The sequence below is a fragment of the Phascolarctos cinereus genome, unplaced genomic scaffold (assembly GCF_003287225.1).
Source record: "Phascolarctos cinereus isolate Bilbo 61053 unplaced genomic scaffold, phaCin_HiC Scaffold_4;HRSCAF=312, whole genome shotgun sequence".
In the NCBI taxonomy this organism is placed as follows: Eukaryota; Metazoa; Chordata; class Mammalia; order Diprotodontia; family Phascolarctidae; genus Phascolarctos; species Phascolarctos cinereus.
Window position 1 is genome coordinate 624,661,073 of NW_027555847.1, and position 18,632 is coordinate 624,679,704.

Consider the following 18,632-nt stretch of genomic DNA (forward strand, 5'->3'; position numbering starts at 1 on the left):
TGGTTGTCTTATTTGAAAAATCAGACAGAACAGATAATCTCTAAGGTTTCTTTCAGCTCTAAATCTCAATGATCTATGAATCCAGGTATTTTGATTTGAAGTTGAGTGTGTATAGTTTAGTGGACAGAGTAGTAGACTACAGTCAGGAAGACTTGGGGTTCAAATCCTACCTCTGAAAATTACTACAAGAGCTGTATGATCATGGATAAATCACTACCTTTACAAGCCTCGAGTTCATCATCTGTAAAATGGAGACAGTTAAAATGAAGCCCTCTCTCAAGGGCTGTTGGGGATTCAAAATAAGATAGTGTATGTAAAGCATACTGTAAACGTTAAAGTGCTATGTAAATGTTTCTTACGATGATTACTTCAATGCTTCCTTTACAAAATAATCATTTGTTACCTCTTTAAGTATGAACTCAAACTGGGCAGTATCGAGCAGCAACTGGAAGAGGATCTTTGGGTTGTACTTTGAGTCTGCCAGAATTTGGTCCTTGATTTGACGAAGGCGTTTGTTATTTGGGTCACAGGCTATATATAGGAGGGAAAAAGTTATCAATTTGCATAATGCATATCAAAATGCAATTTACATAAGCTCTTATGAGCACAGGGAGACTACTTGATTATTTAGTGGCAAAATACTTAAAAATAAGAATAAATAAACCTCAGCAATCACTTACAAACCAATAATATCTCTACAAGATTTGTTCTCTCGGCTCTATTGAGGAGGCAGTGATAAAGTGAACATCCTCAAAGTCAAGTATCCTTTCCTCTTATTATTTTCAATTTAAAAGATTATTTCCTGATTCAAAGAATTAGAGCATGCTTCTTTCCTGACAATTAGAAGTAACACTCGTAAGTTGCAAATGAAATGAAAGGATCACACAATCTCAGAGCTGAAAGGGACCTCCGAGGCAATCTAGTTCAAGCAATTAATCAACAAGCATTTATTAACCATCTGCTATCTGCCCACCACTGTGGCTGCAAAAGAATAACCGAACATTTTCTGAATAATCACCTCTTTTTTAGTTTCCACAAGTGATTAGGCAGCCTTTGTTTGGAGACCTCCAGTGAGGGGGTCCCATAATTACCTGAGGTAGCTCATTCCACTTCTCGAAAGCTCTGATTGTTGGGAAAGTTTTCTGTGCATTAAATCTAAATCTGCCTCTTTGCAACTCTGATCCATTGCTCCTAGTTCTGGTAAAACAGAACAAGTCTATTGCCTCGTATGAATGATACAGCTCCTCAAATACCCAAAGACAGCTGGCTATTATGTCCCTCCTACACCATCTGACTGTCAAGCTAAATACCTGGAGTTCCTTCAATTCATCCTCAAATGGTATGATCTTTGAGGTCTTTGCCATCTTGACTGCCTTCTTCTGGACATCAACAGTTAACTCTTAACCTTCCAATCATCTGCCTTTTTTAGGAGACCTCTCCCTATCTACTGATAATCAGCCTGGACTCACTTCTCAGTGGTTAACATAGTACCACTGCTTCTTATTCTCCCCATCCCAGTGGTACTGAACCCCGAACTAAACAACCCTGCCCCCTGCCCCCAAGCCTCACTCTTTGATCCCTCATCCCTTAACTTCAGCTTGAAAGCCCCACTCTAAATCTGTTATCCCTTCCACTGTGTCCTTTGGGATCTCTGCATCATAATTAAAAAGCTTCTCTCATCTTAAGCCTCTTCCTTTCTCATTCTTCCTATTTTCTAGGATTCACTGAGACTCGGATCCCTCTGGAAGACATGGTATTAGAGCTAAGATCAAAACTGTTAAAAACAAAAAAATACTCAAAATGTTAAAAGTGAGAAACATGGAATACAATGGAAACCTAACCTTGAACTACTGATTGGTCACATATATAAATAAGATATAAAGTAGAATATTATAAGGACAAAAGAGAGATCCAGACAAAGTGCTATTAGAAATTTTTGGTTAGGAGGAATAGTGATGGCTTTATGGAAGAAATGGTACCTAGTACTGGGTTTGGAGTGAAAGGCTTCAGTTCACGTAAGGTTTCAACTATCACTATCTGTGTGACTTGGGGCAAGTCACTTAACATCTCTGGGCCTGATTTCTCATCTACAGAATGAGGAAGTTAGACAGATGACTTCTAATACCTCTTCTAGTTCTGGGTGATCTATAATGGCAATGTTCTTGAAGGACATATGTTGGTTCTTTAGTTCAGTAGGAAAATATGACCATTTAGCCCCAGAGGTCACCATCCTGGAAGCACCTTTCAGTGATTTGCTACAATATTCTAAGGTTTTCCTGTGGCCACCAGAAACAGAAGATACAAATAATGACTTGAAAACTTAGGTCACCTCAGCCCCTATCTTGCTGTACTTGAAAGAGCAAACTCTCCCAGGCTCCATTCTACTAAGCTCTGTCAAGCCTTAGCTTTAAAGAAAAAAAACAAAACCCAACCCAACCCAGCACAATGTAGGATAAGGGATTATTTGTAGTCAAACACAGCTGAGTGGCTGTAGGTAGAAGGAAGGTTTTTGAGTTACAGACTAGTGAAGCTGCCTCTAGATCACACTGAAGTATCAATTAGGTTGGGGGTGGAGAATATATGTTGGTGCCATGAAAGGCCAAAGCTTTAGGGAGGGCAGGCTGAATCAGGTAATTTTTAACATAGCCTGCCTTCTGTCTTCCAAACCATTTTAGACAACCTTTCGGACCTCAAGCTCTGTTCCTTCTCTTGGTTTCATACTCATCTCAACTTCCTGGGGCCTTCTCTCCTCATTACTGACTCTATTGCCTGGCTACCATTTTAGGAAGGACCCCAGCCATAATTCACTTCACTCTTATTTGGACTCTCTCCATAAATTTCCTCTTTCTCCCATATGGGTGGACTTCTACCATCTCCCCCCATCCCCATCTCTCTATTCCCTCTCTTTTTCCTATATGTAGGTATCTTCTTCCATTAGAATGTAACCTGTTTTGGGATAGGGATTGCCTTATTTGCTTATATTTGTATCCCTAGTAAGGTGCCTGAAGTGTAGTAATGGCTTAATAAATGCACTTGCTATATCTTCTTCTTTTATCCATCCATCCATGTCCATTCATACATTCATCCAATATGATTTCGGCCAAGATTCTTACTCAGCCTGTTCTTTATATTTTGCTCTCTTAAATCTCACTTCAGATCCCACTTTTCCTTCGTTTTTTCACTCTAAGAGGTTGTCCCCTCCCCAAACCAGTGACTGTCCTAATGATTTATACATTATCCATGTATACATGTGCATCTGTAAAATGAAGGGGAACTCTAAGGCCGTTCCAAGGGTCCTAACAGCTATGTAATCCAAGCAATAACTTTCTGAAGCTCTAGGGCGACAGGTAACTCAGCAAGTTTCCACCCAACACTCACTGTGACAAGACAAAGCAAACAGCAATTTTTGTCCACAGGGAGCCTGAATTCTAAGTAAGTCAGGCAAAGGGGCAGGAAGAGGACTGGATACTCAGGTCAGTGAAGGCTCATCTTTTGAAACTAAAGCAGAAAAAAAATCTACATTTTGAATCAAAGAACTATTTCTAGGAAAGCACCCTAAAATATGACTTAGAGATAAACTGCTCATTACACGAGGAGGCAGCAGGACATAAGGGACAAAACACAGGAGACCTGATTCCTAGACCTAGTTCTGCTGCTGTGGGGCTCGTTGTCTGACCTTGGGCAAGTGACTTCTCCTCTCTTCTACCTTTAAGGAGTAGGGTCAGACAAGCTCTATAGTCCTTTTTAGCTCTCAAAGTCTGATTTTTTTATGCTCTCCAAATGTTATCATTAAGCATAGATCATCAGAGCCGAATTTTGCCACAATCACATAGCTAGTTAGTGGTAGAACCAGAGCCAAGGCCCTGGTCATTTGACTCCCAGACCATTGTTCTCTCTACTATCTCACATCCATGAGATATTTTACATCAGCTATCCTAGAATGAAATTTGTGTCAAAGCATTAAGTATGGAAAATGCAAGATGATAAGAAAATGTCTTGAAATGGGATGGGGGGAATGCTGCCACAGTAAGTACAAAAGAAAAGGGTTTATTGTTACAGAAAATGAAAATTATAGTGAACCACTGAGTGTTAAATAAGTGTCAATTCACACAAGAGTGACACTGGAGCTGACAGATACAAGTATGTGGTTATTAGAAAGGCATGCCCTGTGACAGCAGAGGGTAATTCATCAGGCTTGAATGAGGCAGCACAGTATGCTAGAAAGAACATGGTTTTGGAGTCAAAAGATGTGGAGATTTGAATTCTGCTTCTGCCAGAGAGGATCAGAGGATTTAGAATTAGAAGGGACTTAAAATAGTTTAGAGGGAATGTAAGCCATCTAGTTACCGGGAAAGACTACTGTATTCCCCAGTGCAACCAAGAAATGGGCTCTTTGCAAGAAAGCAGTCTTATAAATTTGGACAATGTTTAACAGTTTTCCTATGCCTTGACAACCTCTGTACAGACTGGCTTTGGCAGTTAATTACCCAGGCACCTCTCAGAAAATGCGGGACCCATGGTGATTCCACTAAAATACAGCAACATTTGAAGTACAGAGTGAAACCTGGCCTAATGGATTCAGGCAAGTTCTCAGGCACAAAACTGGGATACGGTGTCCCCTGAAGGTAAAAGTATAGAGCTTTTGTTAGCTAAAGCTAACTCTTGTTAGATTAAAGCTAGCTTCCTCTGGTATAGATATAAGTTTGAAAGCCCCATGGCTTCTAAACATTGGTAATGTTACCTGGCATAGTAATATAGATGATAGCGAAGCCAAAACATTGGGGAAACCAGAGTAGATTTTATAACCTAGAGAAAAGTAATCACTAAGGGTGATCAATAAGCCTAAGGATTAGAGATTTTAAAAACAACCACCCTAAACAGAAAGAACTTTTAGGCTGACAACAGATTCTATGCCTGAGAATTTTTCAATTTCATGGGGGTACGTGTTAAAAAACCCCCAAAACAAGAGCACCAACAAAACTGATTAAAAACTGGATTAATGCTACAGACAACTTGAAGCTTGCAGAATCATCTTCTTCAGAAGCTTTCAAAAACTTTCTGACATGGGGTAGGTTCAATCTTTTGTGACAGCAGAAGGATGGACTGATTCAACTGAATCCATCAACAACCACAATGACAAAAAGGTTGGGAAGCTGGTGTTCAGGGGGAAAAAATTAAAGTGACCGGAAATAATCAGACTGGAGAAGACTGGGTATAAGCAAATGTTCCTATTTTAATTGGATAAGAAGGTGGCTACTTCAATATAGGCTGGTGTAGTAGAGAGAGTGCTAGACAGAGTTAGAGAGGATGGAGTTCACATCCCACCTCAGACACCAACTAGACAGTAGCTCTAAGGAAGTCACCTCACAGAGAAGTAGAAGGGGCCTTATCTGCCTTTTCAGAGACACTCACTAGAACATTCCAGAAAGGTGGTTGTCTTGTCTTTGTTGAAAGAGCTCCTGTGAGGAAGCTTATCAGTTATGAGCAATTCTTCTTTGATTAACCAGACATACCTGCTCTTTGATGTTTGAAAAATCCAATGTATTATTCAGAGCAGTTTTTGCAGCTTTGTAGGGTTCCCAAGCATCTGCAAGATTGACTGTAATTCCCATCGCCTCAAGACAGCCCATCCCTCTTGCACACAGATGCCAATGGGTTGCCTCAAAAGGCATAGGATTCTTACAGTGTCACATTTCATTATATACATATGCTACAATTTGATCAGCCATTCCACAATCAATGGACACACATTCAGTTTCCATTTTTTTGCTACTGTAAAGAGTGCTATATGAAGTCCTATTCAATAGGGCTTTTCTGTCAATGAGAGTCTACAAGGACCTCTTTATGTTCTAATCCTGAAATGAAACCACCAGACCAGCTTAAATAAGACCTGACCTATGGTACCCCCCATTTTACAGATAAGGAAACTGAGGCTCAGAGAGGTTAAGTTACTTGCCCAGGGTCATACATTTAATCAGTGTTAGAGGAAGGAGTTGAACATATGTCTTCCTGCTTCCAAGTCCAGCACTCTGGACACTACCCCATACTTTGTCTCTGCAGGATGAAGTACAAACCCCACTGGACATTTAAAGTCCTCCAAGATCTACCCCCAATCTGCCTAACCGCCAAATGACTATTCCATTCCAAACAAACTAGTCTAATCAACATTTCCCAACCATCCCTTTTATGTCCCTACCTTTGGTCATAAAATCTCCCTGCTCAGCATGCTGGCTCATACCCTCTTGGACAACTTAAAAGCTATCCATTTTTAAGAACCAACTAAAAACTTTACCTCCTCTGTAAAACTTTTCTTAATCACCCAAGATTTAAGAACACTCCCTTGATCAAAGTCACTCAGCCAGAAAGTGGCAGAGCTGGGACTCATACTCAGGCCTTCTGCCTCTAACTCCAGTCCTCTTTCTACCAAGCTTTGGGATCAGGTTTTCATTCAAGGGATCTTCTCTTCTGGACTGCTACACTTTATGAGGGAGAATGGAACTCTGTTAATTTTAAACATGAGATATTACATGAAAGGCTACAAATCATAGACGTTACCTGAGTCTGCAGTATGAAGCATCAACCACCGGATAGTGACATTGCAATCTCTCAGGCAGTTCAGCAGCCTTGGGATGTTATCCAGAACTAATTCCTCCCTTAAGTAACCTTCTTTTAGAAACTGCTGCACTTGGGAATGTACCCGCTCACCGACACTGGCATATCTGCTTGCCTTTGAGGATAAAACAATTTAATTAGTTCAATAGAAAATATTATTTGTGTGTGTGTGTTGTGTGTGTGTGTGTGTGTGTGTGTATAAAAATATATATAAATAAAATTTATAACTTACAAAAGCATCACATGCCAGTGAATCATGTGGCAAATAGCTGTAGTGACTACACAAATTGAATGATATATGTGTGATAAATTATAGGTGTTTAAGGGCTTGTGAGGAAGAGGTAAGAATGTCGTTTGATATTGCCAGCTATTTCATTACTGTCTACCTTGAAATTTAAGGCAGAAGCAGCTGAAAGGTAAACACTACTGTATGTAAGGCTACAGTGGAAAATAAAAGTAGGTCAGATTTTAGTGGACAACAGAAATGGCTCTAATTTAGGCAAAGAATAGGCAGATATCTAGTCAACTTCCTTTGTCCAGAGAAAGAAGTAAATTTTAAAACATTATTAATGTTTTCTAGTTGGCTTGAGACCATCAAGTGATATTCCAACAGCAGGCACTAAACAATCAATTTAAAATGTCCCAAAGCAGAATGTGTAAATTTGGAAAGGCATCTTGGTAATGAAAAATTAATAATCTGGGAGCAGGAACTTCATTTTCTCCAGGATATATTCCAGAAACCAAATTATTTTATATATTATTTATAACATATAATTTACCTAAGTAAAACAGGCTAGACTCTTTTTTTTTTTGGTGGGAAGGGGAAGTACATGGAGAAAAGTACTGTTCTTTGTAGGGCAGAAACTTTAAAATTCAGACTACCAGAGTAAGGAACAGGCTATGACAAGCTAGCTTTGCTCTGCCAAATCAATTCTTCTTCTTTATCCAGGTTTTTCTTTCTCCTTTGAATTTTTATCAGAGAAACAGAATGAAGCCTTATAAAGGAAAGAGAAGCAAACTCTTTGTACTTCTGGGAGTCCATTTTTCTTAAGCCCATTTACCCATCTATATTCCTTGAGACACTCTGAATCACAGATGGAGGTGCGGTAGTAGAAACTATTTCTTAAGGATGCTATCATCACCTTTCACTTTACCAATTCAAAACATTAATCTCAGCCAGTTCATTAAGAGCCAATTCTGCCTATGAGAAGAAAGAGGAATAAAAAAGCAAACTGAGTCACTAAGGGTTATGACATATATATATATATATATATATATATATATATATATATATATATATATTTATTTATATATGAGATAAATTATAGGTATGTCATTTCAGCCATCACTTAGCCATCAGTTAGGTGGCACACGGGTGAGGATGCTGGAATTGGAGTCATCAAGTCAGGTCTTCCCAGGTGTGCGATTGTGGGCAAGGTATTTCTCATTTGTAAAAGGGGAAGCACAGCAGCATCTACCTATTGGGGCTGCTGTTACAATAAGAAGAGATAATTATGTAAAGCACTTTGTCAATCTTAAAGTGCTCATATGAATATTAGCTTTCATCATGTCTTCCTAAAGGCTATAAGTCTGTTTTCTAATTATATTACATTATTTAATTATGCAAGGTTATTGTAGCATTTTGCTAACACAATGAAATTTTCTTTGTCATTTTATCATTGAATTAATGTTATTGTACTGAAATGCCTGTGTAGACTTGTCTCAAATTGAAAAGTACTGATATAGCTTATGCTTTATCTTGCTAACAGTTATGAGCAATTTTTCTTTGATTAACCAGACATACCTGTTCTTTGACGTTTGAAAAATCCAATGTGTTATTCAGAGCAGTTTTTGCAGCTTTGTAAGGTTCCCAAGCATCTGCAAGATTGACTGTAATTCCCATGTAAATGCTAATCACCTAAAACAGTAAATAATCATTCATTCATTCAATAAAGATTTAATAATACATATTCTGTAAATGCTACTGTGGAGGCTACAAAGATGTATGTGATGTAGTCCAGCCCTCAAGTTGTTAATAATGTAACAGAAACAAAAGAGAGTTTTTAATCCACTCAACACTTGTTTTAAATATGGTTAGGTATACCAACTAAATTTCTCTTATCTGGGTAGAGAGCTTCCTGGAAAGCCAAACAAATCGGAGAAGCAAGGTAAGAGAACCTACTCGCATGAAGCTTGAATTCCCTAAGAGCTAACCTTCTTTTTAATTAAAATGTCTCTGAATTGAGTGCTATAGCCTAAATGTAATTTCTATGGTGGCATCTAGCCAGGAAAAAATGGGCAGAATCACAACCTTCCTCTTCATCACTCAATTCTAACTCCTCTAAGAAGTACAACTGTGTCCATCAACTCCCAGCTCCAAGTTGTTCTTAAGAATGACAATAAGCGTGCTCATTTAGGCCACTTATAATGCAAAATCAAATGTTGTGTAAGGGGAAACACTGGACACTTCCTAAGGACAGAAGTCTAGTCTGCTCTATATTTTATCGACCCTTGGTAATACTGAGTATAATGTTATGTACAATGGAAGTGATTCATAAATACTATTTTTTTCTCAGATTAATTTAAAATATAAATTATAGATTTCAACCAAGTCTAAAAAATCCAAACATTCTACTGAAGTATTATCAACTCGAACTGAAGAATACCTGACATTTTAAAAGTAAAATTCAGTATAAAGGCAAACTTTTACTATATGAGAGGCAGCATGGCACTTAGTGCTGGATAGAGTCCTGGCTTTGGAAGTAGTGGGGGCTTGGCTTGGCTTCAAAATCCACTTATGGCAGTGATCAGGTATGTGACTCACTACCTATCTAAGCCACAATTCCCTAAGACCGAAAGTCACAGATGAGTTGTATCTGTAATAGATGAGAGGAGGATTATTGGTCCAAGGATAGGAAAGGTAAATACAAAAAATCTTTAAAACTATTTGAATAAATGGTTCCATGACCATGGAAATACATATTTTAATGTGATTTTACTTTAAAACCCACTATTTATAAAAACAACTAAAAGGTTCCAATAAAAAAATTGGACCTCCCCAGCAGGTCTACCTAACATGTTGGCAGCTTTCCCTTAAATCCATTCACACTGTGGGAGCATCAATGGAGCCCAAGGTCTGCTACATTGAACCCTAATTCCTTACTCTTACTAAATTACTGGCCCATCCTCTTTTCTGGTCAATCATCTTTTTGATGAAAAAAGAAAGAAAAAGAAAGAAAGAAAGAAAGAAAGCAAAAGCAAGCAAGCAAGCAAGCAAGCACATTTTGTAGCATAAGGCCTGGTAAAAAGTTAATGTACAATAAGGATATGTACCCAGTTATCTGGAAAATATTTATCCACTATTTCTCTCATTTTTGCTTGATGATTATGAAGAATAGATGGTTCAAAATAGAGGATCACGTAGAGCATAGCAGCTTGATTTGCAAGGGCAGTGCTTCGGTGCTCTGGCAGTGGATATGCTGAAACCTAGAAGAAAGAGGAAAACCACCAATGCTTGAATTTCAGGATATTTTCTGTCACACAGCTGCCAAATAGCTGACACATACCAGCTATTCTAAATCAGTGTTTTGTAGACTGGTCGTGAGGACCTCTTACTAGAGTTACAGAGATCAGACCTATAAGTCTCACAAACTATTGACTGGTAGTAGAACCGACTTCAACATTTCCCCCTTCTCTACCATTCACATCATCTACAATGGAGAGTGGAGGCCCAAGCACCATTTTGATGGTGGCAATGTCTACAAGGATAAATACAGCCTTTATATTTTAAGCTGTTTTGTTTCATTAATTTTAGGAAAGGGTAAGAAGAGGGACAAAGCAAAAGAGGGATGTAGAACAAGGGGAAAAAAAGGGCAAGAAATCACAGTGACTGTAATAGTGGACAGGAACGAAGTATACACATCAGCAGTGGTCAGCTGATGAAGCTGAGCATAGGAAGAGAGGTATATGAACTGGTATTGAATCTGACTTCATGAATCCTTTAATGGTAAGGCATTTTAAAAAAGGCAACTAGTAGGTTGTCTAAAACAGGGCTTCTTACACTTTTTCCACTCGCAACCCATAGTCAAAGAAGCGCTAGTCTAAAATACTAATACAGTAAAGGTTACCTTCCTGATTCTTGGTTAGAATTCACAGTGCCTATCTGTAGCAACTCTCTGTCACATCTAGAGAAAATACAGAACAGTACAGACCAATGGATGATGAAAACTAATGTATATTGCCTTCAACACCCTCTGAAGCCAGTGGAAAATTCAGATAATTTTTTTTTAAGTCAATTGGGGTTAAGTGACTTGCCCAGGGTCACACAGCTAGTAAGTGTCAAGTGTTTGGTCTGAGGCCGGATTTGAACTCAGGTCCTTCTGACTTCAGGGCCGGTGCTCTATCTGCTATGCCACCTAGCTGCCCCTGAAAATTCAGATAATGTTGAGGAAATAGAAAACAAATATTAGAAAAAAACAACGAACCCTAATAATACTACATTATCTTGCAAGCCCCAGTTGAAGGGGGGCTTGTCAGTGTGCAAAAAATAACCTTGTTGTTTCTAAGATACCACAAACTTGATCAAATCTGGGTCAAAATTTTGTTAAGGAAAAATGAATAACAAGGCTTATTCTGCATATGACTTCAAGGGTGACTTCAGAATCCTGCATTAAAACATCTTCATAGAATAATAAAAGACTAAGAATTGCAAAGGACCTTGAAAGTCATCCAACTCATGGGGAAGCATGAATCCCCTCCTCAAACAGATGGATGGGTAACTCTGCTTGAAGGCCTCCAGGGGTCGGGGAAACTTTCAGGCTATGCTGGTTTAGAATTATATCCTTTATAATGCTTGATAAAAAAGCCTTTGGTAAATTCATTATGCCTTTTAAGAAGGATTATGTGATTTCTTTCCGATGATGAGTCTTGGTATAAAGAAGATAAGATGTATATTTCACAGCATTCTTATTGATTTGCAAAAATTAAGTTGCATTTGAAGAGAATACAATAAAATTACTTTATATTTCAATGATGGTACTTGGAAGATTTTTGAGGGAGGACTAACACATAGCCTTTTACCTGCATTTGGTCTACATTTCTTTTATTTTCATTATAATAACATTTTATAGCTATTTCAATTCTTTTTAACTCTTTGGAGAGGGAAGAGAAGGAAAGTGTTCTTACAGAGAAAGATAAGAACAACATTTAAAAAAATGAAAAATCCCCCCACCTCATATCTAAGCAAAATAGTTTCAGTGATATCCAAAATGAAGTTTGATTAACGTGCTCTTTTCTAAGTCCATCAACATTTGATTGAAAAGCAAAGTTGTGTAAGTCAAATGCCACTACAACAAAGAACTCTGAAACAAAAATAAGTACAAGATCTAGTATGCTTATTTAAACAACTGGTGATACAATAAAATGATTCTCTCTGATTTTAACACTGCTTGAAAAGCATTAACTTTACAAAACAAAAATTGGAAATATGGCTTTTGTATCTAATAAAAATAAGGAAAAATTATTTTTAGCATACAAATTTGTTTTAAATTTAAAATTAATTCAATTCCTACCTGGTTATAAATATCATCAGATCTTAATCGCCCAATAACCATGCTGACAAAAGTTTCACTAATGGGCACTCTGCCAAAGTAACTCTCTGGATAGCTGGGTGGTCTTTTGGCTCCTGGTTGGCTAGAATAGCCTGTGCTACGAAGCAGTTTACAAATATCATCCATATTTGAGTCAGCAGAAGATCGAGCAGCACTGTCATATCACATAGAAAACAAAACAGAAAATACACAGAAATCAAAAATTTTAATTCAACAGAGTAGAAACCTATTGCAATGGATTCAGATCAACTGCAGGTCAATTCACATACTTTCAACACAAAAACCAGGTCCAGTATCATCCTGATGCAATGCAACTAATTTATGAAATGGGCATTAGTTCTAAGTTCCAATGTCAATGTTTTGTAATAACCAATATTATTAAAAACAACAAAACTTCACCATAAAATCTTTTTAAAAATATGATACAATATCCATTTCCCCCCCTTAGAAAGCTGTTTCCTTCTAACAGAAGATTTTAAAAACTATTTTTTTTCCTAAGGAATGCCTTGAGTATGAAATCTTATGTAAGCAGCAGTATGGACTAGATGACCTCTCATTCAAGTGGACCACATGTTGTAAACCAAATGTCAATAAGAACGACACAGGAAAAGATGATGTATTAATAAAAAGAACTGGTAACTGCCAACTGACAATTCAGAGGGATTCAAAAGGAGAAAAGGATACATTTTCAAAATGAGATTTTAAAGGCTTCCCCCTGCCCAGCACCCTGCCAAATCCTACCAGGGACAGAGGTATAGTTGCTCATAGTGTGTTTCTAAGAAAACATATGGATTCTAAAAATCAGTTTCCAATGATACTAATGTGAATGATGTATAAGCTGGTGCTCATGGGATAAGTAAAGCTATCAACATATTGTCAAGGACCAGTGAGGAAGGAGACTGCATGGGCAGGTGACTCTATATTAGCCCTGCCACTCAAAAAACTCCAGAGGCTTCCTATCACCTTGGGATCAAAAATAAAACCCTCTATTTGGCTTTTGAAGCCCTTTATAACCTGGCCCTTTCTTATCTTTTCAGTCTTTTACATTTTATACCCCTCCACACACTCTACAACACAGAGACACTGGCCTCCTGGCTGTGTCCTGAACAAGACCTTCCATCTTCTGACTCCAAGTATTTTCATTGGCCGTCTTTTATGGCTGGCACATTCCTCCTCATTTCTGTCTTCTGGTTGCCTTCAAGTCTCAGTTAAAAACCTATCTTCTGCATGAATCCTTAATGTTACTACCTTCCCTTTGAGATCATCTCCAATTTACTCTGTACATATCTTGTTTGTAATTGTTGGTCAATTGCTTCAACTGTGTTTGACTCTTTGTGACTCTATTTGGGGTTTTCTTGGCAAAGATACTGGAGTGATTTTGCCATTTCTTTCTCCAGCTCCTTTTACAGATAAGGAAACGGAAGCAAACTGGGTTAAGTGACTTGTCAAAGGTCCCACAGTTAGTATTTGAGGCCAAATTTGAACTCAGGTCTTCCTGGCTCCATGCCCAGAACCGATGTAATATGACATTAGCAGTGAGGACTCAATAAAACCATAGTTAAGCACTCTATTTTCAAACGCTCATGGACACAGAGCTCCTGGACCACAGATAGGTAAAAGCAAGGCTCGATAGCAGTGAACATGAAGAAGGCATTCTCCTGTGAGGAAACCCAGGAACCAAAGAGTGGAGGCAGACAGGAAATATTTGGATGAAAGTAAAAGAAAAGAGAAACACGATTTTGTCCCTAGGGTTGACTACAGACCACATGGACAGAAAGAGGGAAGAGATGCAGAGTATGGGGAAGAGACGCCCAGTCTGCCTCAGAAGCATGAATACAGCAGAGACAGGGCCTTCATTTATCCAGACACCTGCAGGTGCTTGCGCTCTCTCTCTCTCTCTTCCCAAAACAGAGCAGCTAACAACTTCTTGATCTGATAGCTGTCTTCAAGTGTCTCAAAAGGCTGTCCCATCAGGCCCTGGAAGGTAGAGCCAGGAGCAATTGGAAGAAGGTGGAAGAGGGGGGAGGCCAATGGAAGCTTGAGGTTAGGACAATGTTGTCAACAACTACAGCTGTCCCAAAGTGGAAGGGCTGCCTGGGGAGGAAGGGGAATAGAGGAATGGGGCTCCCTCCCCTGGAAGTGTTTAAGTAGAGGCCAGTACATTATAGTGGGAATTCCTTTTGTTAATGGGTTGGAGCAGATCGCCATTTTTAAAAATCAGTTTCCAATGATACTAATGTGAATGACATATAAGCTGGTGCTCATGGGATAAGTAAATCTATCAACACATTGTCAAGGACCAGTGAGGAAGGAGACTGCTTGGGCAGGTGACCCTATACTAGCCCCCCACTCAAAAAATTCCAGAGGCTTCCTATCACTTCTTCTAATTCTTAAATCCTATGATTCTGTAATGGGAGTTAAAAATTCCATAAATTTATTTGCTGTGAGTTGGCAGAATGGACAGAATGCTAGACCTGGAGTCAAGGAGACCCGAGTTAAAATCTGGCTTTAAACATCTACTAGCTGTGTGACAGTGAGCAAGTCATTTAGCCTCTCTCTGCCTCAGTTTCCTCATCAGCAGGATGGGGATAGTAATAGGGGTGTTGTAAAGTGGTCTGCAAACCATAGAGAGCTATATAAATGCTAGCCATTATTATTACTTACTTAAGTTTTTGTATGAATAGAAATAAAGAAGTTAAAGACATGATTTCCAAAATGCTTCAAAATGATTTGTTAAACAAAGTTAGACCTAATTTGCTCTTTAATATTTTACTACTGTCCCTTTCAGGACATATGTTTTACTTTCACAAGGGTCCAGAATGGTGAGGCAAATCTGTTGCCTCTATTTTGGGAACACACAACATACACTGCATTTTTTTTCAGCGGTTTTCTTTTTAAAAACACAAGCCAAACACAGTCACCTGTATCGATAGTAGGAAACCAACATCCTCTCTCTGACTTCGCCTTCAATCTTTTGATCAATAACCAACAGCATGACCCCGTAGAGGTAGAGAGCTTCACACTAGCCAAAGGAGAACAAGAATGACCAATGTCAGGTGATCTAAAGAACAGTATGCTATTTTCTTACTGAAGGAATTTGATGTTTTTAAAGGATTTTCTCATTCTCTTTCTCTGCTGGCAATCCCCGAATGCTGATTCTCTCATATCCATTAACTCACTGGTCCTGAAAAGGGAGTCAGAATATTCCTTGCTCTCCACTGCCACTTCCAGATTCTCCCTCTATAATCACCACTCAGGCTCCTTTCTTCCACTGAGGTTCACTTTATACAAATGTTCCACCCAATTCAGATTCTGCTGGCTGCTCTTTACCAATCCTCAAGGCACTCTCCATTCTTTCTCAATGAGTTCAACTGGCTCACAGTCTCTCCATTCCAATTCCTGCCTTCATACTCTTCAACATCCATGTCAACGTTCTCTCGAATAACCTAACTTAAAAGCATCTCAGCCTACTCAATTTCCCAAGACGTCCATTCCACCTGTGTATAAACACAGGGCCGTCCACACTCTTGATCTTGCCATCACCCACAAGTATTCTACCTCCATGACCATGAACTCTGAAAGTCCTTTATCCAATTATAATCTCCTGTTATTCCATTTCTTCCTAAGCTTTACTACTCTTTAAAAGTATTTGGGGATTCACTCTGACCTCCAATTTCTCCATCCTTCAGTTCTCTTCTAGTTTGTCACCTTCCTTTGGCTATTACTCTTCTCTCTTGCAAACACTGGCCCCTTAGTGAACCAGGGCAAATCTATCCTACTCTCTAGCAATGAATCACTTACTTCCCTGTCCCAGTGCCACTCTTGGCTGGCTAAATCTCAACCTCGCATAATTCCCACCATCACCCTTCTGGATATTACTGATACATAATACACCCTGATATACTCCATTCCCTGTCTTCATGCCTTTGTACTAGCTGTTACCCATGCCTAGGATGCTCTCCTTCTTCCTCTCGGCCTCTGTTGAATACTTGGTTTTCTTCAAGACTTGACTCAAGTACCACCTTCTTCCTTAGCCTTTCCATTTCTACCCCAATGTTATCAAGAATCTGCATTACATGGGTTTTGCATATACTTATAAATCTGCACATTGTCTCCCCGACAGAATGTATTATATTGAGAAGGAGGGCCATTATAGTATATTATATATTCTCCAGCAAAATGAGCTGCTTGAGCTCAGGAACTCTTTATTTTTGCCCTTATTTCCCCAGTTTAGTCACTGATTGATCCGCCTCTACCTCTTCTATCACAAGCTGCTGAAGAAAACTGGAAGCAGTCATGCAGTGGTGCTGACTGGGCCCTTTCAATTTCAAGTTTCAGCAAGACAGTTCTATTCCTTAGTCCCTGGCTCTCTATGCCTTTTACCACAACAGCCATTCTAAACCATTTCTTCTCTCCTCAAGCCTCCAAGAGCATTTCCTCCCTGGCCCCACCCTCACAGGCTCACAGGAGAACCTCACTTCATACTTTAATGAAAACATTAAAGCCATTTGCTAAGAGCTCCCCTTTCCCCAACTTACAACTTTTTGACATTGCCCCTCCCCCCCATTTCTTCTATTTTATTCCAGTTTCTGATGAAGAGTCCTATTCTCCCAGCTAAGGTCACGCTCTCCAGACTTCTCCAGCATTTTGCTAGAGAAAACATAATATTCTATAATGGCCCTCCTCCCTAATGTAATATATAATATTCTTGAGTCGTCCTGATCTATATCTTACAACTGGACCCAGATGGCTCTGGAGAAGAAAGTGAGGCTGGTGACCTAGCACAGCCCTGACTCATTTAAATCCAATTCACTTCCAAGTCATGGCATCACTTTCCTGACGTCATGGTCCTCTTCAAGAATGAAGGACAAATAACAACAACAACAACATATAATATTCTATGATCCCCCTCCTTGCTCTTTCTAAATATTGGTTTCTTCCCTGCTGCCTAAAAACATGCCCAAGTGTTCCCCATCATTGAAAAACCCTCACTAGATCTTGTCATGTTCCTAATCATCTTCCTCTATTTCTCTCCTCCTCAAATTTCTAAAATCAGATGTCCCCTCAATCCCTCCACTTTCTCTCCTTTATTTTCTTCCAATTCTCTGCAGCCTAGTTTCTAACCTCATCATGAAAGTGAAAATGCTTTCTCACAAGTTACCACCGATCTCTTATTTGTTAATTCTCCGGGCTTTTCTCAATTCTCATCCTTCCTGACCTCTTTGCGCCTATGACACTGTTGACCACATTCTCCTCCTGGACAATCTCTTCTCTGGGTTTTCATGACATTGTTAACTCTTGATTCTCTACCTACTTGTTTGACTTCTGCTTTTCAATCTCTCACCTGGATTATCACCCATTAGATGCCAAACATCTGTGAGTGTCCCCTGAGACTCTATCCCAAACATTTTCCCCCTTTCTGTCTATATTAACTCACTTAATGACTTCATCAGCTCCCATGGATTCAATGACTATTGTCTATGCAGATGACTCCCAGGTCTATATAATCAGCTCTCATTTCTCTCCAGAGCTGTAGTCATGGATGTCCCATAGGCATCTCGAATTCAACATGTCCAAAACAGAACTTATATTTCCTCCCAAACCTAATCTTCTTCTGAATTTTCCTTCTATTAATGAGGACACCACAATTCTTACAAGCAACTATATTTATAACCTTAGTGTTATCTTTGATTTCTCATTCTCACTCACTTGAAGTATCCAAACAGTTGCTGAATCTTTTGTATCTACCTTCACAATATCTCTTGAATATGTTCCCTTTTCTCCATTCACACAGTCACTGCTCTTATCCCCTCTTGCCTGGATTATTTCAATAGCTTCGTAATTGGTCTCCATGTCTCCATCCTTCCCCTACTCCAATCCCTAGCATACGGTAGATACTTAATGAATATTTGTTCAATTGACTTGGAGCTGTGAAATCTGCCCTACATCTGCTGCCCAAATTGAAGCATTAAGCTTTTAGTGCATTTGATAGTTAAATATCTATTGTTTTAACTGAAGAAAAAAAAATGATGCTGAATTAATACTCAAATAATTTTATTTTATATAGTTAATGTTAATAACTTACTAGAAGTTGCTTTCCATCTTCATTGAGCAGAACAGTTTCTAATGTCTGTTGAATATAAATTCCTTCACTGAGATCATCCAGATATCTAGAAATGAAGATACAGAAAGAGTATTTGCAAAAGGAAGAAACCTTAATTCTTTTCTTAAAAGATCTGAAGTTCAAGTATAGGGTTTTGAACATAGTAGGTACATGATATTTATCTGATAAATTGAATTTCAAAGTGAGAAAGGCTAGAGCAGAGCTCAGCCTTAGGTTCTAAGGTTTTATGGATTGCAAGGTTGCCATGTTGGAAAGTGTTCCGCAGGAAGGTCAAACAGATAGCAAAA

General features: G+C 38.8%; 1 protein-coding gene across 2 annotated transcripts in view; it reads right to left on the bottom strand.

The window, feature by feature from the left end:
• The window catches only part of WASHC5 (WASH complex subunit 5), a 69,276-nt gene that overhangs the window by 39,248 nt on the left and 11,396 nt on the right, over nt 1-18,632 (bottom strand). The window contains exons 4-10 of one of the 2 annotated variants that reach the window (XM_020964973.2): nt 18,307-18,391; nt 15,143-15,243; nt 12,183-12,375; nt 9,946-10,098; nt 8,417-8,530; nt 6,556-6,727; nt 404-531 (exon numbers count right to left, since the gene is read on the bottom strand). In XM_020964973.2, the coding sequence (XP_020820632.1) occupies nt 404-531; nt 6,556-6,727; nt 8,417-8,530; nt 9,946-10,098; nt 12,183-12,375; nt 15,143-15,243; nt 18,307-18,391 (946 nt within the window). Of the gene's footprint in view, nt 1-403; nt 532-6,555; nt 6,728-8,416; nt 8,531-9,945; nt 10,099-12,182; nt 12,376-15,142; nt 15,244-18,306; nt 18,394-18,632 lie in introns of those variants that run through there. The other variant, XM_078153728.1, reaches the window with a different exon arrangement.